The sequence below is a fragment of the Eubalaena glacialis genome, chromosome 3 (genome assembly GCF_028564815.1).
Source record: "Eubalaena glacialis isolate mEubGla1 chromosome 3, mEubGla1.1.hap2.+ XY, whole genome shotgun sequence".
Taxonomy (NCBI): Eukaryota; Metazoa; Chordata; class Mammalia; order Artiodactyla; family Balaenidae; genus Eubalaena; species Eubalaena glacialis.
This window is the reverse complement of record NC_083718.1, coordinates 192,984,154-193,009,904: the sequence shown is the minus strand read 5'-3', so window position 1 is coordinate 193,009,904 and position 25,751 is coordinate 192,984,154. Positions and strand designations below refer to the sequence as shown.

The following is a 25,751-nucleotide window of genomic DNA, read 5'->3' as shown; positions in this document are numbered from 1 at the left end:
GACCGGCATGGGGAACCCCCTCCCTGGCCTGCCTAGTCTATCTCCCCAGGAATGTTCCCCCCACCACCCCCCGTGCCCCCGGGGGGAGGCCGGACAAGTGGGGCTCCCTGAGTGAGCTTGCTCTGCAGGCCGACATGCCTGCTCGGCACCCCGGCCAGTGCAGGTCTGGGCCTGCCTCGGAGCGTGTGCACCCCGCCCCACCCCGGAGACCCCCTTCCCGGGCACCGACTGCGTGTCGCAGGCAGGGGTTCGGCCTCCGAGACAAGTGAGGCAAGGACCCTGCAGGGGCTCTGAGCCAGCCTCGGGGGACAGATGCCATGGGGGCCACAAAGCAGCAACAAAACACGGGACTGGGCTGGGCCCTCGCCATCAGCCTGTGGGAGAGAAGGTGGCTCCCAGCGAGGACCAGGCTGGGAAGGCAGGGGCGTCGGGAAGACCAGGCAGGCAGAGGAGGAGGGCTCCGCAGCAGGCTGGGCTGGGGGCAGAGCTGCAGGAGGGGCCTTAGCTCTGACCCAGGGGAGCTGGAAATTCACCTGGAGTCAGGCAAGCGGCCCCAGGGTGTCCAGGCCACATTCAGAGGTGTTGGTATAGTGTCCTGGGCTGCAGTGACAAAGGATCACAGATCTGGTGACTTAAACAACAGAAATGTATCCTCCTTTGTTCTGGGGATCACAAGAACAGAGTCAACGTCACTGGGCTGAAACCAAGCGTCAGCATGGCCAAGCTCCGTCCTGAGGCCCGAGGGGCGAGCCTCCCCTTGCCTCGTCAACGAGCTGGGGCTCCTGGCCTCGTGGCCGCATGGCTCCCACCCCCGCATCCAGGCCTGGACAGCAGTACCCTCTGCCCTGCGCTCCCCTCAGCCAGAAGCTGGGTGGGGCAGCGCCCAAAGCAGGGCTGGGGTCCCTAGGCACAGCCTAGGGTCTGGGCTGGCTCGGCCTCTTGGCCGCTGGGTGAACACGGCCCATCGCAAAACCCCTCCAGGCCTCGGTTTCCTCATCCCGAAAACGGGCAGAGGAATGCATGCAGAGAAGGATGGCTAGGGAATCCGAGGGACCCCTCGGAGAGGACGGATCCCTCGTTGGTACTTAATTCCATTCGAGTCAGAAATGAAAGCCCAAAGCAGCACAGCCCCCGGGCCCGGCCTAGGACCCAGGTCCACAGCAGCCGAAGCCAGACTCCAGCTCACTCTCGTGGCCGCCTGGGCCCATTACAAAAACGCAGAGGCCCCAGAGGGCGGCACAGAAGCCCCTCCTCGCGCCTCCCCGCCTCGCCGTGCGGCCAGGCCAGGACCCGCCTCAGCTTGTCCCAGAAGCTCCCGGACCACATTCCCTCCCGGCTCCCTGGCTCCCAGGGAAGTCTGCCAGGTGGGGCGGGGACCAGGGCCCACGGCCAAAGGCAGACCCACCCCTGCCCCCGGCTGAGGAAACAGTTACCGTGGAGACCTGCCCAGCATCCTTCTGACATCCATCAAGGTGCAAATGGTCTGAAACAAGCCCCCAGCTCCAAAAGCTGTCCCACCACCGTCCACCCTCCCGCACAGGACGACAGGGTCCCAGAGGCGCGGGAACCAGCCAGAGCAGGGCCGCGGCCAGCGGAGACGGCTCGGCTCGGCCTGTCACAGAGGGAGCAGCCTCCCCGGTCTGGGCACTGATTTTGGCCATGTTGGTGGGCCGCCCTGTGGGTCAGTGTTCAGCCCCCTACCCCGCCAGGAGTTCCCAGGACAGGGAGTGGGGCCTGTCAGCCCCCATGTAACCTGGAGCCCTGTGTGAAGCGCCTGTTTCCAGATTGATCTCCGCCACCCTGGTCCAGAGAGCCCCCAAGGAGCAACCTGGGGCAGAAAATGTCACACACGAGGTTGCCGGGGAAACGGGAAGGTCCAAAGCTGTCTGACGGAGGGAATCAAATTCGCAGTTACCCCCTCTCAGAGCAGGAGCGAGCCGGGGTGGGAGAAACTCCTGTAAAGACAAGACGCCTGCAGCTTCCATCCAGCACACACACCAGGCCTCCCGGCGCTGCCCCCTCTGCAGCTTGGGGACGTCCCCCCACCGGAACAGCCTGCAGCCCCACAGAGGACGACCAAGAGGCCCACCCACTGCTCAGGGAACACGCAAGACCCACGCGGCCCGGGGCGGGCAGCATGTGACCTGCCGTCCAACATGGGACCCTCGGGAGAGTAGACGAGGCCCCAGCAAAAATGACCCAGGAAAACAGCATAAAGCATGCAGATGCTCACAGGTACAAGAACATTCCAGAATGCCGCCGGCCTGCTGGGTGCAGGTGGTGGGGCTGCAATCGTTTTTTTCTGTTTCCCAATACTTAGTTACTGGAGCAGACAGAATAAGGGCCCCCAAAGATGTCCACGTCCTCATCCCCACATCCTAACAGGGCAAAGTGGAATTACAGCTGCCAATGGGCTGACCATGCAATAGGGGCGTGTCCTGGACGATGTGGGCGGGTCCAGTGTCATCACAGGGTCAGAGAGTCAGAGTAGAGAGGTGAGGGTGTGAGAGGCGCCTCGCTGCCGGCTTTGAACGTGGAGGAAGGGGCCGCGAGCCAAGAACCTCAGGCACCCCTAAAGCTGGAAAAGGCCAGGGGCAGCCTCTCACTCGGATCCTCCAGGACGAGCCCGCCCTGCCCCCAGCTGGACTTGAGCCTGTTGAGACCCATGTTGGACTTGTGACCTCAGAACAGTGAGATAATAAATGTGTGTCTTAATCCCCTAAATCTGGGCAATCTGTCACTGCAGCAAAAGAAAACTAATACAGTCATCGGGCATGTATCACCTTTAAAACTGGAAAGAACGAAAACTACTTCTTTAGAGAAGAATTCTTCACACTGCTCCAGGGCTGCAACTTGCCCTTGGCCAGAGGGCATCCCGCCCAGCTGGGCCGGCCCGGGGAGGCGCCCCCCCACACTGGGGGGGGAGTTGCTCTGTAAGCCTGCTGCCACCTGGCTGGGTGGTTATCTCTCTCCTGCAGCTCAGAAGTCCGCCAGCCGGGGCAGCCAGAACATTCCAATGCAATTCCCATCATACCCCACCCCAGCTCAGCACAGGCCAGAGGGATGAGGGGCCCACACATCACTCATCCACACCCACAACAAGCGTCCACCAGCGTCCAACACCCCTGTGAGGACATACTGTCTCTGCTTGCAGGGCCCCACCAGCCAGGGAGGGAGGGAAGACTTCCAGGATGCGGGGAGGGGGAGCCCGAGAGAGCAACCCGAAGGGAGAAGCACAGAAAGGAAAACCCGGGAGGCCTCCTGGAAGCAGCGTCCCCAGGGCCGACGCTACTCAGGCTCCAAGGAATCCATCGGTCTCTCCAAGGGGTGCTGCTGGGGCAGGTGCAGGAGACGCGGGGGCCGTGCGTCCCACTGCTGCAAGGATAATCGCTGAGCGCCAAGCCCTGTCTTTGGGTTCGTGGAGAGCTTGTCATCTAAAGGAGTCCCATGGGTCCTCCTGCACAGGACAGATACTCTGCAAGGCAGCCACCCCACCACCACCACCCTGCTTTGCTGGCTCTGAAAGTTTGGGATTTATCATCTGTCTTGGCTAAAACGAGGCTTTCTCGTCTGGACCTGTCTGAAGGACACACATTTCCTGCCCACCCTCACTTGGACAGCAAACAACCTGGTTCAGTGCCCCTCCCTGGTGGCAGCTCAGCCTCGGGGGGTGGCCCTCCTGCAATCCCCTCTCCTCTCTCTCTGTCTCTGTCTCTCTCTCTGGACATTGCCGCCCTGGCATTGGCTCATAAATACACATGTGACTCCTCGGCCTCCTTTCTCATTTCCTTCTAAAACTGAATACCTTAGAAGACCTCTCTCTGCCTCTCTGCCAAGACTGCCGCACCTGGAAGATCTGGAATGAACACAACTCCGTCTAAGGCCAGTGCCTGGGACCCAGCGGGTGAAGAAGGAACCCTGTGGGCTTGGAGCGTGATGGGGCCGGTCATCAGGCCCAGCTACTTGCCCCCTAATGGGACCTCAGTCTTGACCATCATTTTAAGGCCGCTGCATTCCAGGGGATGGTTTCTCCTAGTTTGGTGGAGAAACTGGCCTTGCCACAGAAGGGGTCCCTCTTGCTCAGAAGCTTTGCATGGATGGCACGGGGAACCTGGATGCTTGACCCTTCAGATCAACTTCCAGACATTTGTAATGATGACGATGAGAAACCAAATGGCTCATGAGGAGTGAGGGGACCAGGCAGGTAGAAAGGAACTGCGGAGCCCATCCTCAGGGGACAAAGGACAGAGAGGCTTCTGAAGGTGCACTAAGCAATATGCCAAGATAACCCAAATAAAGCAGAGAAAGAAAGCGAGGACCTGACCCAAACCTGGGAGTGGGGAGACACTCTCAGGACCAGCTCAGGCAGGGCCAGTCCCGAAGGCTCAGAAGGCTGGGTTTGTTTCATCTTTTGTTTGGAATTCATAGATATTATTTCGTAGAGCAGTTTTAGGTTTACGGAAAAATTGAGCAGAGAGTACAGAGAGTGCCTCGTGCTCCCATCTCCCCAACACACGTGACCTTCTCTATTACTAACATCTTTCGTTCGTGTCTACATTTATTACAATAAACGGACAAGTACCGAGACGTCATTATTCACTGAAGCCTGCGGTTTACGCGAGGACCACTCTCGCTGTCTTGTGGGTGTATCCACCACGACAGCATCGTACGGAGGAGTTTCACTGCCCTCGACGGCGCCTGTGCTCCCCCTACTCACACCCCCCCTCCCCCAGGTCCTGGCAACCACCATCTTTGTGCCATCTCCATAGTTTTGCCCTTTCCAGAATGTCACTAGTTGGAATCATACAGCATGTAGCCTTTTCAGACGGGCTTCCTTCACTTAGGAACATGCTTTTAAGGGCGCGGAGCTGCTCACACGGTTTTCCTAGAGGAAAGCTCTCCATGTTCGGGGATTCCTTCCCGGGGCCAAGAGAGGCTGGGCCCTGTCAACCCCCTCCCCATCTGTGGTTTCCAGGGCAACCATGGAAACCAAGAGTGGGTCACCTAGAATAGTCAGACAGGCCTCACCCGCTCTGGATTTCCAGGGTCACCAGGTGGTCCCCTCCGGGAGAAGGTCACAGGGGCAGGCCGAGGGTGGGGTGGTGGGCTCAGGTGACCCACTGCTGGGCTCTCCCTCCCCCAGGCCTCTCCTGTACCAGAGCCCACACTTTCTCGGAGCCCAGAGGCTCTGCAGGGCAGGAGTCAGCTCTTAGCCCCTCAGTACCCTCAGGGCCAGGCACAGAGGTGGCCCAGGGTCAGGTGATGCTATGAGTTCTCACAAAGCGCTTGCCTCAAGCAGGCAGGGGGCACGCAGAGAAGACCCCACCGGGCAGGAGAGACAGCTTTCAGAATAGGAGGCCGCACGTCCTGCCACTGGCTCCATGCACAAAGCAGGGGATTCAGGCTTCAGGAGCTTTGGGGAACCAGTGAAGGGAGGGGGCACAAGGGCTAAGGGGGGACTCCCATTGCCAGTCCAGCCAGGCCCCCCCGAGGCCCAAGATGGGGTGAGGGGCAGGCATCAAGGGAGGTCAGGCAAAGTTGGTGATGGGGGCCGTGAAGGTTCCCAAGCAGGACCCCAGCAGGCCGTCGGCATGAAGTTATTATTAAAGGCGCTGGAGGAAGCGGAGCGGCCCAGACAGGACCAGAAGGGCTCCATCACCTTCTGCCCTCGGCCCAGGACCCAGTGCCTGACTTCGGACTCTTTCTCTGTTTACTCTGAAAGTTATCGGGTTTGGTCTGTTTATACAAATCAGCCTCCAAAAATGTGGGAATGGGGCTTTTTTTTTCCATTTGTTTCCCAGAAAACAAGACAAAATGTAAAAGGCCCAGAAGGGAGCCAAGAACATTCCTTGGTTCCCCAAATGTCCAGGTCTCCACTCCCCACTCCGAGGCTGAGTTCCTGGGACGTTTCACGCTTTGGCGGAGAGACAGGCCTGCAGCCGGGCGCCCGCCTCTGCTTCTGAGCTGCCCCCGCGGCAGGGGTGAGGCTCGGGAAGGGCTGGTGCGGGCCGAGCCAAGCACTCTCTCAGCTCATCTCCTCTGTGTGTGTGCGTGTGTGTGTGCAGGAGTGTGTGTGTGCATGCACGTGGTGTGTCTCTCTCTCTCTCTCTCTCTGTACCAAGAACTCTGATTCCTGAGCTCACGTGGGTCCCCCCAGAGTCACTCTAATCCCATGCACTGTCGAGGCCCACACAGTGCAATCCTGACCATGGATGGCCTCAATACCGGGCACCACCCTCTGCTCTGGACGACAGGGCGTGATGCCCTCTCTTTGCCTCTTTCTCTGTTTCTAAGCCAAGATCAGGAAGAACTGGGAGGGGGAGGGGGAGGGGGAGGGGGAGGGGGAGGGGGTGGGAACTAGCACTTCTCTATTATTTCCTGAAGCAGAGCTCAGAACCCTACCAGGCATGGGGCTGGGCCTCAGTGGGAGCCCAGTCACCCTGGGGTGAGAGTGCTCGGCCAGGCTCCAACACCCTGGTGTGAAACCGGGGGACTGGACACTCTTAAGCCTCTGGCCAGCCAAGCACATGCCCTGCTGGGAGCCCCTCCACCAGACCTGCCCCTGTCCAGGACACGAGGCTGGCCCCTGATCGGGGAGCTGGCCCCTCCCAGGCCTCACCCTCAGGTGGGCAGCTCGCTCTCCCCAAGAGCTCCAGCGGCTTGACCGGGAAGGCTCTCCATAGAGGCGTCCCTGCAGGCCCCGGTGTTGAGCCCCACGCTTGGTGCCAACCGGATCCCAGAACTATGGGCTCAGACAGACGGACAGACTAATGGGTTTGGGTAAGCACAGAGGAGCACAGAGCCACCCCATAGGGCGGCTGCCCCACCCCAGCTCGGGCCAGGTCAGCTTACACGTCCCCCTTCCTGGCCCCATCACACCTCTGGCGGTGGGACTCCTTACTCCCCCTGGACTGAAAGTCCCTGAGATCAGGCCACGTCTGCTCAGCAGCCACGGCGTGGCAAGCCCCCAGCTGTGCCTGGCGCACGGTAAAGGTCAGCAAATAAACTTTGGAAGAATGCTCGCTGAAAGAAGGAACATTCAGCAGTGATGATTACTTCATTTGAAATCTGGATTTGAGTGTAAGTTCTATGTTTTCTGCAAAGAGCCCTCCTCCAGCCTGCAGGCAGCCCCGAGGAGGAGAAACGAGGCTGATACTCCCAGTGTTTGAATCCGAGAGGCCCGAGCAGGCTGGCAAGTCCAGCCTCATTCCAACAGATGGGGGCACAGACCAGAGGGAGGCTGGTGCAGCCACCCCGAGCATCCGGAGGCCCGGGCCCTGTGGTGCCTACGCTTCTAAGAAGGGACGGCTGTGGCCTCATGCAGGCACCCACCCAGATGCCCACCACCCCCCAGGGCAGAGGGCACCTCCCTGCCACACCTGCCCCTCCTGGCACAGAGACCTAAACAAAAGCCCCACATTCCTGCCGGCTGCTCCCGCCCTGGTCTTCCTGGTTTCAGGAACCCCCGCTACCCACCGCATCTCCTGGACCAGACCCTGGGAGCCACCTCTTTCCCTCACTCGGAGCCTCCCCTCGCCTGGACCCACAGTCAGCCTCCTCTCCCCCCGCGCTGGCTCGCTCTCTCTGCCCTGGCCTGGCGTCACCCCGGCCACCAGTCTGGCCCTGGCACGAACCACCACGGCTGCCTGGCTTCCAGCCTCGGCACTCGGGAGCCTGCTCCCCAGTCCCAACTTAAAGTTCTTGGCATCCTGACTTAAGTGCATGCTCCACAAACGTGCAATAAGCAAGGTCACTGAATAACCCCCCAGCCGCGCCCCACCAGAGCCTTGGTGATGGGGCCGCCGGCCTCACTGGCCCCCGGGCTTGTCCCACAGGGCTCCCCGTGCTGGACGCGACCCCACCTGGACCCGTCCCAGGTCTTCACACTGTGTCCACTGAAGGTACTGAGGTCCTCAGAGGCCACGCCGCCCCCATCATTTTCTCTCCCCTCCTCTCGATGTCCATCCCCGTGGCCATCACTCCTGAAACCGTTCTCTTTACTTCCTGTCATCTCCCCACTAGGATGCAGGCCTCTGGCAGGCAGCCGACTCCCTGGCACGGGGCCTGGACACACGGGGTTCAGTGATGCGCGGGCAGATGAATGAATGATCAAGTGAGTGAATGAACGCAGGGAGTGCACACAGGCCGCCCCTTCCCCATTCACGCCCCCGGACCCCTCGCCGGGATCTCACCCTCCCTTTCCCACTTGTGTCCCTCAGGCCTCGGCAGCCGTCACAGGTGACATCGGACATCCCCGGTGGGGCTGGCGAAGGGAGTGGAGGAGGAAATGCGTGAAGCTGGCCCTCTGTCCCCAGCGGCGCCCACACTGTTGACCGCAGATCCCAGGCAGCCCTCTGCTCCTGCGCTGGCCTCTCGCTGCCACCAGGGGGCGCCAGTGCCCCGCCCTGAGCGCTCAGGAGGGGACGGCAGGAGCCCCTGCCAGGAGAGGTCTGGGGTCCCACATGCCCCGTGGCTGTTCTCTCGGCATCTCCCTGCAGCCCTCGGAGGCTCTGGGAGGGCAGGGAGGGCAGGCAGGGCTGGGAGCCCCTTGGGGCGGGGCCCGGGCTGAGAGGCTGGGGGTGGGGCCCACCGCTTGGGGAGGGGAGGCTCCCGGGCCCCACGTTCCCTGCCGGCCTCTGGGACTCCAACCCCTCCAGGGGCTCCAAGAGCAAGGACCACCCTCAGAAGCCAGCACCAGCTGGGGGCCAAGGCCAGCTGCCAACACAGAGAAGGGCAGGGGACACACAGCCTGGTCCTGTGTGCACGACATCTGCCTCTCACGGGGTGAAGCCTGGGTGGACACCACTCAGTGCACAGGGCCAGCTGCCGCCCTCCCATCCCTCTGGGCCTGTGCCCCTGGCACGTGGGTAGCAGGTTCCTGGCCGGAGTCAGACCTCACCCACGCCCCTTGGGGTCTCCACTACCTTCCAGGCCCTTGGGGGAGCTGTCTGCCCCAGCAGGTCCTGAGGAAGAGAACAGGGTGTCAGCAGGTGTGCGGTGGGCCTGGCCACGGATCCCCATGTCATTTATTCATCCATCCGTCCATCCATCCATCCATCCATCCATTCAACCATCCATCCATCCAGCCATCCATCCACCCATCCATCCATCCATCCACCCATCCACCCATTCATCCATCCATCCATCCACCCACCCATCCATCCATCCATCCATCCATCCATCCATCCATCCACCCATTCATCCATCCATCCATCATCCATCCACCCATTCATCCATTCAACAACCATCCATCCACCCATCCATCCCCCCATCCATCCACCCATCCACCCATCCACCCATCCATCCATCATCCACCCATCCATCCACCCATCCATCCACCCATCCACCCATCCATCCATCATCCACCCATCCATCCACCCATCCATCCACCCATCCATCCATCCATCCAAACATTGCGGAGGGCCCAGCAGGGACTGCTTGCCCTCACAGAGCACACATGGAGGCGACCTGGGCAGATGCAGCCCCTCTCTAGGCCACACTTCAGTCTGTAGCAGGAAGGGCTTGGACCAGACAATGTCCATCAGCTGTCTCTGACCCTGGAGCCTGGGTTCTCAGGTTGGGGCAGCCGCCCGGCAGAAGCAGCATCCCACAGCGTCGGGGAAACCAAGTCCCCACTCACCTGGGGGGATGCTCTTGCTCAGAAGAGTGGGGACGGGCAGCTGTCTGAGGCATGGGGCCCAGCTGTCTGTCCCCTCCCGGAGCCCTGGCCTTGGAAATGGGCAGAAGTCGGGCCCCTCCATACCTGCCACCAGGAGCTGGGTGGGATGACTTGGTCTCTGAGCTGCAGCCCCACCCTTGCCCTCCCTGTGTCCCCATCTGGCTGAGGCTCTGAAATGAGGATGAGTGGGTACCCATGCCGCCCCCCTCCCCAGTGCCGTCCATCTGCCCTCCGCCCACTCCCACCGGGAGCGCAGGTGTGTCTGTGGCCTCCCAGGGTCAGGGGAGGCGGACAACCTCCAGGCGCTCCAACAGTGCCGGGCTCCCAGGACCCTCCCAGCACCGTCCCTAGAGGCTCCCAGATGGACGCAGTGTCCAGGAAAGAGCCCTCCTGCCTCCTGCGCATGACGGCAGGAGCTTGGCCACATGATGGCCAGCATTTCCCAGCCCTGCCAGGACAGCCCTCTTAGTCCCTGGGGATGTCATCACGCCCAGCCCCTGGCCACAGGGACAGAGGGACACAGTCAAAACCACTCACCCCACCCACCAAGCCCCGGGTCTCATCCTGAAGTCAGTTGGCCCTTTGAGCCATATGCACCGCTCTCAGAGACCTCGCAGCCCACCCAGGAAGACCGGGGCAGGGGGAGAGTGATGGGCTGGGGTCTATCCTGAAGGCCCGAGGCACTCAGGGCTCCTCCTGACGGCTCTGCGTTTGTGGATCCAACAGGTAGAAGACAGGGCTGACTGAGCCAAGGTAGGGTGTCCTCTGGCCTCGAGTTACAGAAGGAGCCAGAAACCCTGACACCTTCCCCCTCACATGGGAATCCAGACGACACAGCCAACACTGTGTGCGCTCCTGGGAGACAAGAGGGCCGGGGGGCTGTGAGCAGAGCGGCTGGCATGGCCTGCAGCACCCCCTGTGCCCACTGCTGCCCCAGCAGCTCAGCCAAGCAACAAGCAGGCCGCCCGGCTCAGCCCTGCACCCAGTCCCTCAGAGGCAGGGCAGGCGGGAGGACGGCCCCTCGGAAACCTCAGCATCCCCATCGGCAAAGCAGGGCAGGGAGCTGGTCAAGCTGGAGCTTTCCCAGGGAAGTGTGAGCGCCCCCGAGCCCACGTGCACCCGGAGCCCCCAGTCCCGGAGCTCTCGCGGGGGTTCTGGAGGGCAGAGACCACGCACACAGCTCCACCCGGGAACAGGCGGTGTGAGCCCAGGATGCCCGGCCGCCCTCCCAGCAGGGCTGTGAGAGGAAGGCCCTGGCATGGGCTGGGTGCCTGCACTGGGCACTGAGTGCCATGTGGGTACTGGCCACCTTGTCTGTGCCACCGTGTCCCCAGGAACCTGCCACCCCCCCGTGGGCCCTATCCCCCGGGGGCACCCGGAGAGGCCCACCCAGGGGGAGAGCAGCTCGACCACCCCGGGAGGCAGTGGTCTGTCCTGGATCCAGCCCAGAGCCGCCCTGAGCCTATCTGTGCCCAGCCTGCCCTGCCCTCGGCCTGGAGGACAGCCCTTGGGAGGGGCAGATCCAGCGGCGTGGGCTGGGGCTGGATGGGCCAGAGCAGGGCCCCCCTCCCCGACCCCTCAGCCCACGCAGTGACAGACGCCCTCGGGAGGCATCAGCTCCCAGACCTGCTGCCCTGACCTCCAGGAGGGCAGATCCAAGGCCGGGGACACCGGAGCCAGAGTCCCCAGGGATGGCAGAAAGGCCCAGTGGACTCAAGGGTCCCTCCGAAGCCCAGCCAGCCTCGGCAGAGCCGTCTGCCCTCGCAGAGCCCAGGCCACACTAGGCAGCATCAGGCTGCCCAGGGAGCTGGGAGGAGTGCAGGGCGTCCCTTCTGTCTGAGCCGCGGCTGGGGAGGGGGACGGGCTCCACAAGCAGGAATCCATGCTCCACACAGAGGTGCCCGCTGCCCAAGAACATTTCGAACTGACCCGTGGAACCAAACTGTCCGGGTTTCTCTGTCCCAAGGGTTCACAAGCCTGCACACGCCAACGTGCACTGTGGTTTCCTAGGGAGGGTCAAGGGGTCCCCAGGTCGGGGTGGCCACAACCCCTGGGGAGAGCACGGATGCACACGAACATGTGGGACACCTGGGCTCGGTCGTGCTCCGGGAACCGGCCTGCACCCCCTTCTGGCCTCGAGGCCGGCCCTGTGGAACCTCGATGCACAGCAGGAGAGGCAGCAGCTTGGGGCATCCTCCCCGAGCCCTCTGACCCCAGGGGAGCTGCTGGAGGGCTAACCCGCAGGCTCATCTTGCCCTGACCCTGAATGGTGGGGTGACCCGCCCCGCTGGTCCTGGTCCCCAGCAGAACAGATGGCTGCGAGACTGGCTGGGTGGCAGCTCCCCCTCAGCCAGCGCCGGCAGGAGACCAGTTCCGCAGGCTGTCAGCACCCTCGGCCGGCCACCACCTCCTCCCCCGCCGGTAACTGCCGTAGTCAGCTGGCCTGGCTCTGCGCGTTCTGCTGTCCAGGGCGCAATCCGACCGGGGCGCAGAGGCCAGGCCCTGCTCTGGGATGCCGGGAGCCGCCGGGACCCGAGGGCAGGTTCCGGGATGCCAATGCCAGCTCCCTCGCTTGCAGATCCCTCACGAATTACCCTGCCTGGACAGAGAGGCAGGCACAGCCCCAGGAACTGAAAGTGGGCAATTGGGGCCTCTCCTTGGATTTGCCCCCAAACAGCGACAGCTCTGGCGGCAGGCACAGCGGGCAGAGTGGACACAGGGCTGAGATGCCCGTTCAGGAGACCAGGAAGAGCCGGGGCTCTCGGCTCACCAGGGCCCGCTGCCCCAGGACCCCTCCACAAAGTCTCAGGGCACTGCCGGGCTGGGGGACGGGGACGTGGCCACCTGAGCCCAGGGGCAGGATCAGCCCTAGAAACGGCTCCTGAGTGCAGATGGCCACAGGCAGGAATTCAGACTCACGGCTCCTCTCGGCAGCTGCTACGTTTTACTGACTCATTTAGGTGCCAGGGCCCTAGGGTAAGAGGTGAGCGCCAGCCACGGAGACTCCACCGTGCGGGAAGCGACAGACTCCTGGGGTGATGAGAAGGGGGCCCGACACAGCGGGGGTGGCGTCAGCGGCGGTCACAGACACCCCACAGGTCCTCAGAAGGCGGCCCCTTTGGCCCGAGGAGGACGGCGTGTCCACACGGGGCTGGAGGGTAGGCTCAGGTGGCTTCGTGCACAAGTTCCCTTCCACACGCCATTCTCGGGGGCAGGGGCCCCGCCCGGCCTGTGAGGACCTCCCCCCTGTGCCCAGGCCGAGCCGCCCACGTGCAGGGACCCGCACATGCCACACTCCCCTCCCCAGCCCCCTCCGCTGCCCTGTGCCCCGCCCCCGATGCCCCAATACGCAGGGCTGTAGCACTTGGGGGGCAGGCACTTGTCTTATTGAGCCCCCCTTCACCGGGCTGGGCTCCCCTGCTCCCCTCCCCTGCAGAGAAAGGCGAGAGGCCTCCCAGCAGAGCGGGGTCTCAGGGCCAGCAGCACTGCCCCATCCGTCTGGGCCCAGCCGTTCCTGCATCCAGAATGGAAAGTGCCAAGCTGCCCACCGCAGCTGCCCAGGGGCTGGAAAATGGGGCACCGCAGCCCCTTGGCGACTGGGCAGGTGCCTGGCTTCACCAGCCCAGCGCGCTGCCAGGAAAAGGTCAGCCAGAGGGCCGGGCACTGGCCCCTCGGCCCCAACACACCCGGGGAACTCCCGCACCCCAACTCTTGTCAGTCCCAAGGCGGCGACGGTCCAGGGACCCACACAGGGCACGTGGGCTGCACAGATTCCCCAGACACCATCCAGGCTCGCCCACCCCAGCGGGGCCTCCACGTGTGCCCCGCCCTGCCCTGCTGGGCCCAAGAGGCCGTGTGCCAGCACTGAGCACATCACTGACCCCAGCAAATCAGAAGCTGCCGGGGCTCAGTGGTCTCATCTGTATAATGGGACACGCACCCAGCCCACCCCAGGGCACGTCCAGGACTGCCCTTGCAGCCCAGCGAAGGGCAATTCACCAGAAGAGTCTGGACTGGCTTCCGGGGGTGTGGACAGGGCACTAGGGCCGAGGCAAGGGAAGGGCAGAGGGCAGATTCACAGGGTCCTTTCAGGAAACCACCCAGGAGGATGGGCGGGACTCCAGCCTGGGGCAGCCCTGGGGAGGGGAGGCTGGGAGGCCTTGTCCTTCTCCGCAGACCCAGCCTTGATCCTGCCCGGAAGGCAGGCCCCTCGTGGGCAGGGGCACTGGAGCCACCTATTCACCAAAAACCCAGCCGGGAAGCATGGGGGCAGGTGGGGCGAGCTCACAGACCCCCAGGCCCGGAGGGTCTGCCTCTTGGTGGCTCCTGCTGTAATCATGTCATTAGAAGGCCAGCCCGTCTCAGGCCAGCCCTGGGAGAAGCCCCTTGTGCACAAGCAGGCCTGGAGGACACAGTCATCTCGAAAGACAGAGGCGCCTTTGTGGGTGGTGGGGTCTGGGGGACCAACCTGGTAATTAAACGATTCACGGAGCGAACATGAATGCCCTTCCCGGAGTCGGCCGCTTTGTAAGGGCTGGGATTCTGTGTGCGGGCAGCCCCCGGGCTGTCCTGGAGCAGGTGGTCTGCAGACCCGCTGCCCTGAAGGGACGCGGACCACCGAGTACAGGGCAGCAGGCCACACCCGTCCCAGCCGACTGTCACGGCCAGCAGGGCCAGGGCAGAGGGCAGGGTCAAAGCCACCCGCCACCTCCATTCAACCCAGCAGGCCCTCCCCACCCCCGGCCAGAGACGGCCCCCACCCCAGGCAGCAGAAGACACCAGTGCCAGCTCCTGCAGGGCGTGGGGCTCGCTGGAGATTTCGGGAACCGTCCTCAAAGGAGGGGTTTAGTGCAGCTCAATCGGGCGTGTGTGGAGAAGCCAAAGGCCACACTGTCCGCCAGGGCAGGGGCAGCGGGGCAGAGCAGAGCACAGTGGAGGAAGAGGCCTGGTGGGGCGGGGCAGCTCTGCGCACCCCTCAGGGGGAGGAGAGCCGGGTCCCAGCCTGGTCGCGGCCGGTAGCCAGGAGCAGCCCTCGGTGGGGTCTGGACCTCGGGCCAGGGGTCAGATTCCCACCCTCCGACACAGCGGGCAGCACTGAAGGGCAGCCTGGGAGGGCTGCTTCCTCTCCATTAATCAATTATCCCAGTTTAGAAACAAAGTCACCCTTGAGCCAAGGCCAGGAGCGCTGGACCCGCCGGGGCCTGCTTCCCGCCCGCACACCCTCAGGGGCGGCCGCCTGCTCCCGCTGCCTCCTGGCAGAGCCCGGGGCCCCCACAGCCCCGCAGCCCTGCCTGCCCACTCCCGGGACCCCACCCACCGACGCCCTGCTCCGGTGGGGAAAGAGGCTCCTTCAAAGGGGCAGGCCTGGGCATGGAGGCTCCAGGCGGGACCACTGAGGTCCCTCCCCGCAGAGTGGGGTGGGGCTGGAGGGGCAGGCCGCACAGGTTCCAGATCATTCCAACCAGCTCAGAGGCGGATGCTAAGTCTCCTCAGATTCCAGGCTGAACCTTCCCTGCCGTCCATCCCCACCAGCCCCTCTGGGCCAAACTGACTCACTCCCTCCACTCTGCTCCTCTGCCCCCACCTTTCTCCCACCTGGAAAAGCCCACCCTGCCCCACCTGCACCTCTCCAAGCCTTCCTCAGCCCACAGGCCCTCCTCCAGGAAGCCCTCCGGACCACCCGGCCCTCTTCTGGGCGTCAGCAGTGACGCCCTGAGAGCTCTGTGGACCCGGGAGTGAGTCCCAGAACTGCCTGAGATGGGCCCAACCTGCCCATTTTATAGGTGAGGAAACTGAGGCCCAGAGGGAACCAGGGCCAAAGCTTCTTGGACCAAGAAGTACCTAGAGGTGATCCGGGCCTCAGACCTCAGAGTCTGCTCTCGTTCCCCGAGGTCAGCAGAGACCAGGTCACGAGAAATGACCAGCGTCCATTGTGTCACCATTTATGATACAAAAGGAAGATAAATTAAGACATAGTATGTTCTGAAGCATATGTTTTTCTTGCCTGTAAGATTCAAGGGCAGCCGGCCGTGAGAAGCACTCATCCCCAGCAGATCTTGGGGGGGCGGGGGGTGGGGGGAGGCCTCTGCCATCTCTCACTCCAGGCAGGAGCCCACCAAGGGTCAGGGGCTCCCCGAAGGTGCCGGTCCGCAGGGTAGGGAGGCCGGCAGTCCTGGGGGGCATCCCGACCCAAGGTCACCCCAAGGGAGAGGCAGCATGGGCGCTACCCCCCATGGGAGCTTGGGCACGCTGTGCGTGCGGGAACCCCAGGAACACGGGGACCCCAGGAACATGGGGCCATCCTCCCCCCACCCCCGTCATCCCTCACATCCCTCAGCGGGCCGGGCCTCTGGGGAGAGAAAGTCGCCACCACCCCCCAGGGCGCCCTGAGCCTCACCTGCACTGACACCTGTGACCTGCACAAACGTCCCCCATACTTTATCCCCACCAAACAGCGCGGGGAATGGGGTCCAGCACGTTACCCTGAGGCCCACAGGCGCGTCCGGATGACACGATGCCCGCCCTGGACAGACAGCTGCCCTGGACAGACTGCACCGAGGCCTTGAGCTGGGCCCTCCCCACCCCCCCCTCCCCCAGGCCCCACCAGCACAGGCTCCCTTTGTGCTCCTGTGTCTCCTACAGAAAATCTTCGGGGGCGGGGGGGGGGGCGGCAGGCAGAGGTGGGCAGGCAGGCCCAAGTTCAGAGGGAGGGGGCACCCAGGCGGGGGAGGGGCTCTTCCTAAGCACTCCCCTCCCCCTTTGCTCTCCACCATCAACCCAGCAGAGTCCCCTTCTCCCTCCCCCACTCTTCTGTTCAAATGAAAGAATTTGGAGGAACCAGAAAAAATATGACTTTTATTTTCAAAACTGGAATCAGTTATAATTGGGGGGTGAGTTACATATGCCCAACTGTGCCAGGTCTCAGGTCTGGCGGCCCCAAACCCAGCGTGGAGGGACCGGAAGGGAACAGGGGCGGCCTCTGCAGGGGGCACAGTCCTCACACCAGCCCTGCACACCCAACCCTGCACACCCAGCCCTGCACACCAGCCCTGCACACCCAGCTCTGCACACCCAACCCCACACACCAGCTCTGCACACCCAGCCCCGCACACCCAGCTCTGCACACCCAACCCTGCACACCCAGCCCTGCACATCCAGCCCTGCACACCCAGCCCCGCACACCCAGCCCCGCACACCCAACCCTGCACGCCAGCTCTGCACACCCAGCCCTGCACGCCAGCTCTGCACACCAGCCCTGCACACCCAACCCCGCACACCAGCTCTGCACACCCAGCCCTGCACACCCAGCCCCGCACACCCAACCCTGCACACCAGCTCTGCACACCCAGCCCTGCACGCCAGCTCTGCACACCAGCCCTGCACACCAGCTCTGCACACCCAGCCCTGCACACCAGCTCTGCACACCCAGCTCTGCACACCAGCCCTGCACACCAGGCCTTTCTTCCAGGAGACGGTGTCCTAGGAGGAGGCCCAGGGGCCACCCTCCAGCTTTGTCTACTGCTCCCTGAAGGCCACATCTGCCACCCAACTGGCCATTCCAAGAAGCCCCCGACCCTGGAGGGCCACAGACTGGTCACAAGCCCAGTCCCCCCCCAGTACAGATGCTCCTGCCTGGGAGGTGGGCAGGGTGGGGACCTGGGGATCCACCCCTCTCTCCTCCGAAGCAGATCTCAACCGTGCTCCACCCCCAGCAAGGCCTGGCACCGCGCCCGGAGACGGCGTGGCCGGAAGGTTCCAGGTGCTCACTGGGCTGCACTGTGCCTCCCGCCCCAGCTCTGCTGAGCACTCAGCAGCTGCCGGGCCTCCCTGACCCTAGATTCCTCTTCCACGAAGCGGACGAAGTGAGGATTCGGGGGGCGACGCAGGCAGAGCGCGGTAAGGGCCAGGCGGGTGCACCCGCCCTAGAGGCTGTCCCCACCGTGACCGTGGGGAGCAGGGCTGCTCTGGAGGCAAAGCCAGACCTGGAGCCCAGGCCCCAAGAGGCTGGCAAGATCGCGGCTCCCACCCGGCCCCGCCCCCCCGCAGCACCGAGGGTGGGCCTCCAAGCCCAGCAGCTGCCCCAGGCGCCCATCCAGCTGCGTGCAAAGTGCCCCGCTGGGTGCCTAGCCCTCCCCACTGCGCCCCTGCCAGCCCGTGTACCCTCTGGTGCCCAGGAGGCCGAGGGTCAGGGTCTCATGGGAGGGGCGCTGCTCAGTACGAAGGGAGCGTCTGCCAGTGATGCCCCAAGCTGGGCACCTGAAAGAGCACCAGGCGGAGAGTGGGGGCTGGTGGCCACAGGAAGCAGGGTGGAAGGGGAGGGGCTAGAGAAAGACTGGCCCTAGTGGGGGGTCCTGGCTGCTTCCCGAGGACGAGACCAAGGACAGGCCACACTGCAGAGTCACCTCCTCGCTGCCCTGCCCATCAGGCCACAACCCAGACCCAGCAACATCCCCAAAGGCAGCTGGAGGCCAGAACGTCCCTCCCACCCCGACCCCGCACAGTCCAGCATCTCTCCACACCCACCTGTGGCCACCATGAAAGACCCCGAGAAGAGGCGGAGCATGGCAGCTGGGCCCCTGCATCCCAGCCTGGACCCCAGTCTGCGACGGTGTGGGGTGGGGTCACCCCTGTCCAGCCCACAGAGGGGCTCGGGATCTAAATCCACGAGGAGGCCTGGCTGAGGCTTGGAGCCTGGATAGCACAGGGCACAGGGCAGAGACCCCCTACCCCCAGCACCTGGAGGTGACAGCAGTCCTCACTCCGTGGCCCCCGCCCCTGGCCGCCCAGAGCCCAGGGAGCACAGAGCCTTTCCGACAACAGTCAGCACCCCTGGGTACCAGCGTCCAGCTCAGTACTGTGGGACCCAGCCCCTCCCCAGGACCCCTGTCTTCAGCCACGCTTCGGGGGGGGGCACATTTGTGAATGCACAGGGAACGGCAAGAGCGCAGGGGTCCCCTCTACAAACGGGGGCCTCAATTCCCCACAATTTCCTGGTTTCCCTCCTGTTGTTTACTGGGCGTCCAGAGCCTTAAAGAGCGCGTCGCAGGATGTACGCCCCGCGTTCCCCTGGAAGAGGCCCCCAGCTGCTCACCAGAAGCAAGTTCAAAGCACCGGAAACTGTCCAGAGTGTTTCATTTCAATGGCGGCCGTGGCTCTATGCCCTGTTCCGGCAGGACCTGCGAGCTACACGGTCAGCAAAGAAATTCTGGACAAAGCAGAAAACCACCGGGGATACTCACGCCTTCCCCTCACGCCAAGAAGTCAGGAGGAATGTCTGCAGGGGTTCTTTGGGGGACTTTTCCGGCATTCGTCTGCACCACCCCCATCAGCACCTGCTTTAAGCCCATCTACACCCGCGGCGCCCCCCAGCATCCGAGGCTGGATCCTCAGCGTGTCAGGCTCCAGTCTGCAGGTGTGTGACGTTTACTCAATCGGTCCCCTTGGGTAGGACCCCAGGTGTCCCCCAGCTTTCAACATGAAGGACACGGGGCAGGGGTGCAGCTCAGGGACCCCTGGGACGTGCTGCTTCCCTGCCGGCCCAGGGACCCCGGCCAATCCCTGCACACAGAGGGCGCGATCGGACAGGGAGCGCTCGGAGACGGCAAGGTGCAGAGGCATCCCGTGAGAGAGGGTTACCTCCTACCGCCACCTCTGCCCGGCCCGCCCGCGCGGACCGCCAGGGCCTCGGTGCCTGCAGGGGACGCCACGCCACTCACCATGCTGACAGCGGGGACCGTGGAAGCCGCGGGGACAGTGGCACAGCTGGGCCGAGTCGGGCACGCAGTGGCCGCCGTTAAAGCAGAGGCCGAGGCTGCACTGGGCTGTGGAGGGAGAGAGAAGACGCATGAGGAGGGGCAGGGGCTTGGGGGCACCCCCAGCCCACCGCCAGGACACAAGGTCCCCGGAGACACCTCGCCCCGTAAGTCTCCCCACAAGGTGAGGCCTCAGGCCTGGACAGAACCTGGACCCTCAAGAGACAGGAAAGCACCGCCCCCGGGGAGGGCGCCCCAGGCGGGTGGGTCACACACACACGGCCCGACCGCCACCCCAGGGTCGGGGTTCAGTGAAGCCCCCCTGGGCGGGGCAAAAACCCCACTCCCTTCAATGGGACATGAAGGAGCTCCAGGGCATTTTCTGGGGGAGGCCGGGGGAGGAGGGTGGAGAGTAGGGGGTGCAGGGGAACAGCCCACAGCTAAAGGGGGCTGAGAGCTTGGCCAAGGCCCCCTCCCCCCAAGACCCCAACGGTGGAAATGACCAGACTGGTCCCACCCTCGAGGAGGGGCAGTGACAGCCCAGGCCCCCCGGGAGGGGAGGAAGGGAGGGTCAGGGCTGCGAGCGGCTGGCCTCCCCACCTTCTCCAGAGGAGACTCCCTGCTCCCAGACCCTCTCCCCACACCCCACCCCCAGCTGGGCCCAACGAGGCACCCTGAACCCACTGCCTTGCAGTGCCCTGGGGCTACCGAGCCCCCTCCAGCTCCAGGCCACAGTGCGGACGAGGCCTCAGCCGGCCCGGGAGGCAGGGGCCCTGGATGGGAAGGGCAGGTGCAGTCCCAGCCCCGTCACAGCAGGGACCCCGACCCACGCTGGACTGGGTGCCCCCAGGGGGGCTTCAACACCAATTTCCTCGGCCCCCCGCCATGACCCCTACACCTACACAGTGCGGGCAAGGCCAGGGCAGGTGGGCTGTGTCCCCATCCCCGTGACCCCAACAGCCAGGCCCTGAGTCCAAGGGCTTCAGGGGTGCTTGCTGGGCGAGTGGACACTCTGAACAGTGGCCTGGACGCCCGCCAGGCAACCCAGAGCCCGGCGTGACCCACAGGTTCAGCAAGCTTCTGTATCGCTGGCAGCATTCCCGCCAGGAGCAGGGAGAGAAGCTGGATGGTGGAAGAGCCCAAGCGGAGGGATGCCGGCCAGGCGCACAGGTCCAAGCAGCCCCCTGGACCAGGCACTGCCCCGATGAGGAAACCAGGGCTCAGAGACACGCAGCACATGGCCCGGGGTCACACAGCTGCTGAGGAGGGGCCAGGCCCAGGGCTTTCTGACTTAGAGTCAGGAGGACCCTGCCGGGGAAGACACGGAGGGTCTTTTCAGGGAGCTTCTTCCTCCTCTTCTGTCCCATAACCAGGCTGCTGTCCCAGCCTCGGCGGGATCCCTCCTCTCGGGCCACCCTTCCGGGGTCCCAGCCGGCACTCACTCACACCTGAAAAACTCCCTGAGGATGTTTCTGAAATGCAGTGGGAGTGGGGGGCTGGGGGACAAAGCAGGTGCCTCAGGGGAGCCAAGAGGAAACGCACGGTGACCCTGGAACCCGCACAGGTGATTCCGGGCCTGGGGCCAACCCAGCTGTGCACCAGTGTCCCCACTGCTGAGGGCCTGAAACCTGTTGACTTGTGCAATTTTGTGGAGGAAGAGAAGCCAGCTGTGTTTAGTTTTCACATCTTAAAGAGGTTTGCACCATCCTGAAGACCTTCAGCCTCAAACCACCACAACGGACCATGCCTCCGGGGGGAATCAGATGCCCAGGCTGGAGCCCACCCCAGGACTCTGCCCCCCAGGAGCCTCTGCAGGCCCCGCCAGGTTCACGCCCAGCCTGGGGTTCCCTGCGGACAGCACCCTGCCTGCGTCCACCTCTGCGGTCAGTTAAAGAGCTCAGGGAGAGGTAGCAACCCACTGCCTGCTCCCATGCCCCTTCCCCAACTTGGTACATGGTGTCACATCCACAGAGAGGCTCAGGCCAGAAACCGGGGAGCCGTCCTCACACTCAGCCCGTATCCAATCCAAAGCCAGCCCATCGGTTCTACCTCCCATGCCCCTCGAGCCCACCCTTCTCTCCGCTTCTAGGCTGGACAAAACCGCCATCAGCATCCCCGCAGACGCCTCTTAGCCGGTCCCACTCACCCGCGTCCTTTCTCTACGCTGCAGCCACCGTGATCCTTCACAACAGGAAGCGGATCATGGGCGCCTGGTTGAGAGCCCTTCGGTGGCTTTCCATGGACCTGGCACAGAGCCCCCAGCCACCCGTCACACCCAGCGGCTGTCCACCTGGACAAGTCGTCACTTCCTCAGGGAGCCTTTCCAAGCCCCCGGCCAAATCGGCGCTCACAGCACCCTGCGGTTTCCCACCGCAGCACCTTTGAGTGTAGCCAGCCCTTAACAGGGGCGACAGCTCAGCTCCCACCCCGGGCCTGGGCTCCCTAGGGGCAGGCAACTACCCCGCCTCCATCACCATCACGTTCCTTGGAGCCACCTACACGCCGACACTTAGAAGGGGCTCCATAAACTTTGTTGAATGAATGAGTAAAGAGATAATTAAATGTCAGGCCAAGCGGGACGTGAGAGAGTTATCTGTCAGGAAGCCTTCAGGGGGAAAGGCAGGCACTCAGGATCCAAGAGGGATGCACAGGGCAGCACATCCTTAGATGGAAAAAAGAAAAGGTTTCACAACAAAGATGCACAAAGCTATGCCCCAAACCAAGAAGAGTTGCTCCCAAGGCTCGTGGGACGTGGGAAAGATGGGGTTACTGTGGCGGGAAGCCTGAGACCAGTGGCACGGGGTGGCACCGGGCACACACGCCTCGTGGCAGGACGGGCAACCAGGGCACAGGGACGGGGCATCACTGCAGAGCACCCGTGGGTCCAGCCCTGTGTGATCCCTCCCCCAGGCCAGGCGGGAGTCAGGGACGCCCCCGGCAACCCAGCCACCCCTCCCGCTGTCACTCAAGCCACCTCAGGGACAAGCACCCCCCAAAAGACCCCACCACAGCTGAGGAAGGGCCACAGGTGACAGTCACAGGACAGCCAAAACCTGGAAATGGAGCTCAGGAGCAGAAGACCGTGGCTTCGTATAAGGATGTTTGTTTTCCTCAGAGAGAAAAGGGAGGGGCCGTGTGTGAGAAAAGAGTGGCAGGTAGGAAAATAGACCCAGCGGGATGCGTGGAAATGAAAAACATGAAAACTCCACATACAGGTGTTAAATGAAGGTTGGATGCTTTGAAAACAATTTACAGATTGCTAAGTAACACACGTGTTTTATACTTAACATCAGCTACGTTTTTAATGAATTTTATGAGGGCCTACTGTATGCCAGGGGGACAGCAGGGGGCTGGTTTGGGGACCCACCCTCGTGGCCCTTGGCTGGGACTGAACCCACAGGATCCTCAGGGGCCCTGGAAGGAACTGTTCGAACCCACGAGTGTGAGAAATGCAAGAACAGGTGGAGGTAAGCCCGGGGGTGGGGGCACGGTGCCCACAAGGGCTATGGCTGCCAGGCGGCCACGTCCTCCGAGGCTACAGAATGCTCTCGCCCTCCCCAGACCCCGCTGGTTCCCGCCACCCAGAAGCCTTCGCAGGGCAAGGCAGCTCAGGTTCTGCAGATCTGTGTTCAAGTCCTAGCCCTAACACTCATCAGTTGGTTGGAAATTTGGGCTAAACTCCCTTATACATGTCAAACGCAATATTCTCACGGACCCTTCACGCTCTCAGAGTGTTGCCTCCACACTATCTCCTGGAGCTGAAGACACACACAGCCACCCAGCAGCCCACATCCAGGGACCACGATCTCCTCACGTTACAGACCCGGAGCCAAGGTGCGGGCACGTTGACCAGGCCTTCGCCTTGGGGTGAAGCTAGGCGCATCTGCCCACATTCCTAGAACCAAAGGCTGGGAGGGTCCTTAGGGGTGTCCAGTCCCGAGGGTGTTCCTGGCCGGGCCTGGGTGCGGGACGGCAGATTTAGGCAGCACAGCCCACAGAGTGAGGACACCATGTCTAGGCATCGCCAGTGGCATCCTGATGCCAGTCACTTCCTCTCACGGCGAAAGGCAGGAGACACCTGTGCCTGGCCGGACCTTGATCAAGCCCACTGGCCGTGGCGGCTGCAGCCGTGCTCTCCCAGGACGGACTGGCCATGGAAATGGGACTCGACTGCTCTCCAAGGGCTCAGTTTCTGCAAGTTCAGCCCCTGGACCACTTCCCTGGACCTGGGCTTGGCTGAGACCACGGCTCCTTCTCTCCACCCCCCAAGGGGCTAGTGGAAAGCTGAGTGACCACAGGCGGGAGAGGGTGACCCAGGCTGACACCTTTGTCCAGCCTGCCAAGCCACCCACCCACCCACAGGCTGCGGACACACACCGAGGTCACCAAATGTGTTTCCGGGAGCCAGCCTGCAAGCGAGTGCTCCTCTGCGTCCCCAGGCACCTCCCCCAAGCTGCCCAGAGGCCCCCGCAGGGCGGGCTGACTCAGCGCAAGGTCACAGGGACACGGGGGTGGCTCCCTCCGTATCGCGTTTCCTAAGCCTCATCCAAGTCGCTGATAAGAGCTGCCGGTGCACAGGCAGGCGTGGGTGCCCAGCTCAAGCTGACAGTGGCTAAGGAAGGGAGGCCACTTCCCTGGGAGCCCAGGGAACAGAGCAGGCCCTGAGCCCTCCTGTCCTCTCCCTCTGACCCTGTTCCTGCCGGCCTTCCACCCAGCGCTGGCCGAGGGCTAGGGGCCCGGATCACATGCCCCACTCCAACCTCCCCTGCTAGGACCCCTGCGGCAGGGAGGGAGTCACCTTAGCTCCACGCTGGGCACTCAGGGTCCAAGTGCTTGAGGAAGGGCCAAACCCTCCAGGCCGGCTGCCCGGTGCCCTGTGCCTAGACCAGCACCCACCACACAGGGGGCCCCAGGAGACAGGTGGGCAGACAGACTCCCACTGCCCAGAGTCGGGCCCGGCTCCCAGAGCCCCTGCATGGTGGCAAGTCCAGGCATAGGCGAGCCACACCGGCTTTGGGAGACCGTGTCCGGTCAACAGGAGAAGTGGGAGGCCGAGGGGCCACGGACCCTGATGACTGCGGAAGCCCGCTGCCCCATCCAGGCCCATCCTGGGCTGCAGAACCCTTGGAGAGCAGACCTGGACAGGGCAGCATCCTTCCTTGCCCCCATCACGTCCACTTCCCGAAGGCAGTCGGCAGGGGGTGGGCGCTGTGCACCCACAACCTACCAGAAGGGCTGAACCTGGCCCCTGCTCCGCCTGGCACTCGGATCATTCTGGGCTCCGGGTGACGGTGGCACCTCCACGTCTCATTGCCTGTGCTCCCCACCGCGTCGTAGCCCCAGTGAGAGCACATGTGTGGGCGTCTGCGCACCCATGGGAGTGGGAGCTCGTGCACACGTGTGAGCGATCGTGCACATGTGAGTGTACATGTAGGTGTACAATCATAAGCATGTGTGTACACGTGTGAGTGAACGCATGTGAGGAGGTCACATACGTGTGAGTAAATCCAGGCATACGTGTGTGCACACATGTGTATGTGAGGCTGTGTGTGGTGAGCCCCTCTGGGTGTGAGTGGGTGTGTAATCGTGTGCTGGGCACAGGGCCGGGCCAGTGACTCACGGTTTGGAGAGACCTGGGGTGTGCGGGACACAGCAGGACAACACGCCCTCCCCCGGCAACCTGGGGGACATTCATGTCCACGCCGAGGACAGGAGAGCCAGGATGCCAGCTCTGCAAATACCCACGCCGGGCGCAGGGCTGCCGTGTTGCATCCAGAACGGAAAAGGAAAAGTGAAGGGCAGAGGCCAGAAAGCCGAGGGCGGCCCTCCCCAGGGGTTCACGGCCGCCTTCCTGCATGCAGCTCCTTCCCCACAGGCCCCGACCAGCCAGGCCCAGCGCCAGGCCCAGCACCGCAGGCCCGCAGAGGAGGTGGGAGGGAAGGGAGGCCTGCCTGGCGGTCCGACAGTGGGACGCAGGGGTGCCGAGCCCAGGCCTCACCCCGGGGCCCTGATTGTAGGCACTGGCACCCAGATCCAGGGCCGCATCCGGTGGTCTGGGCTCCTGGCGTGGGGACAACGGCTCAGCCCTTCCCTGTTCCTGTGGCCTGGAACCTTCCCTTCCCTCTGCAGTGGGGCTCTTCCTTGGGCACGAGCAAGGCCCACCACTCACATCACACAGGCCACCAACGCCCTGGACAGAGAGGCCTCCCAGACCCCACTTAAGCCGGCACCACCCATCGGTCAGCCCCTTCCCACCTCACTTTTCTCTGTAGCTTCCCCACTCACTGGCATGTAATCTGTCCCTTCCTTCCTTCCTTCCT

General features: G+C 63.4%; 1 protein-coding gene across 1 annotated transcript in view; it reads right to left on the bottom strand.

Moving 5' to 3' along the window:
* MEGF6 (multiple EGF like domains 6) overlaps nt 1-25,751 on the bottom strand; it is a 97,831-nt gene that overhangs the window by 56,692 nt on the left and 15,388 nt on the right. Inside the window, 1 exon segment of the mRNA XM_061185086.1 lies at nt 19,396-19,500. Within this exon segment, the coding sequence (XP_061041069.1) occupies nt 19,396-19,500 (105 nt within the window).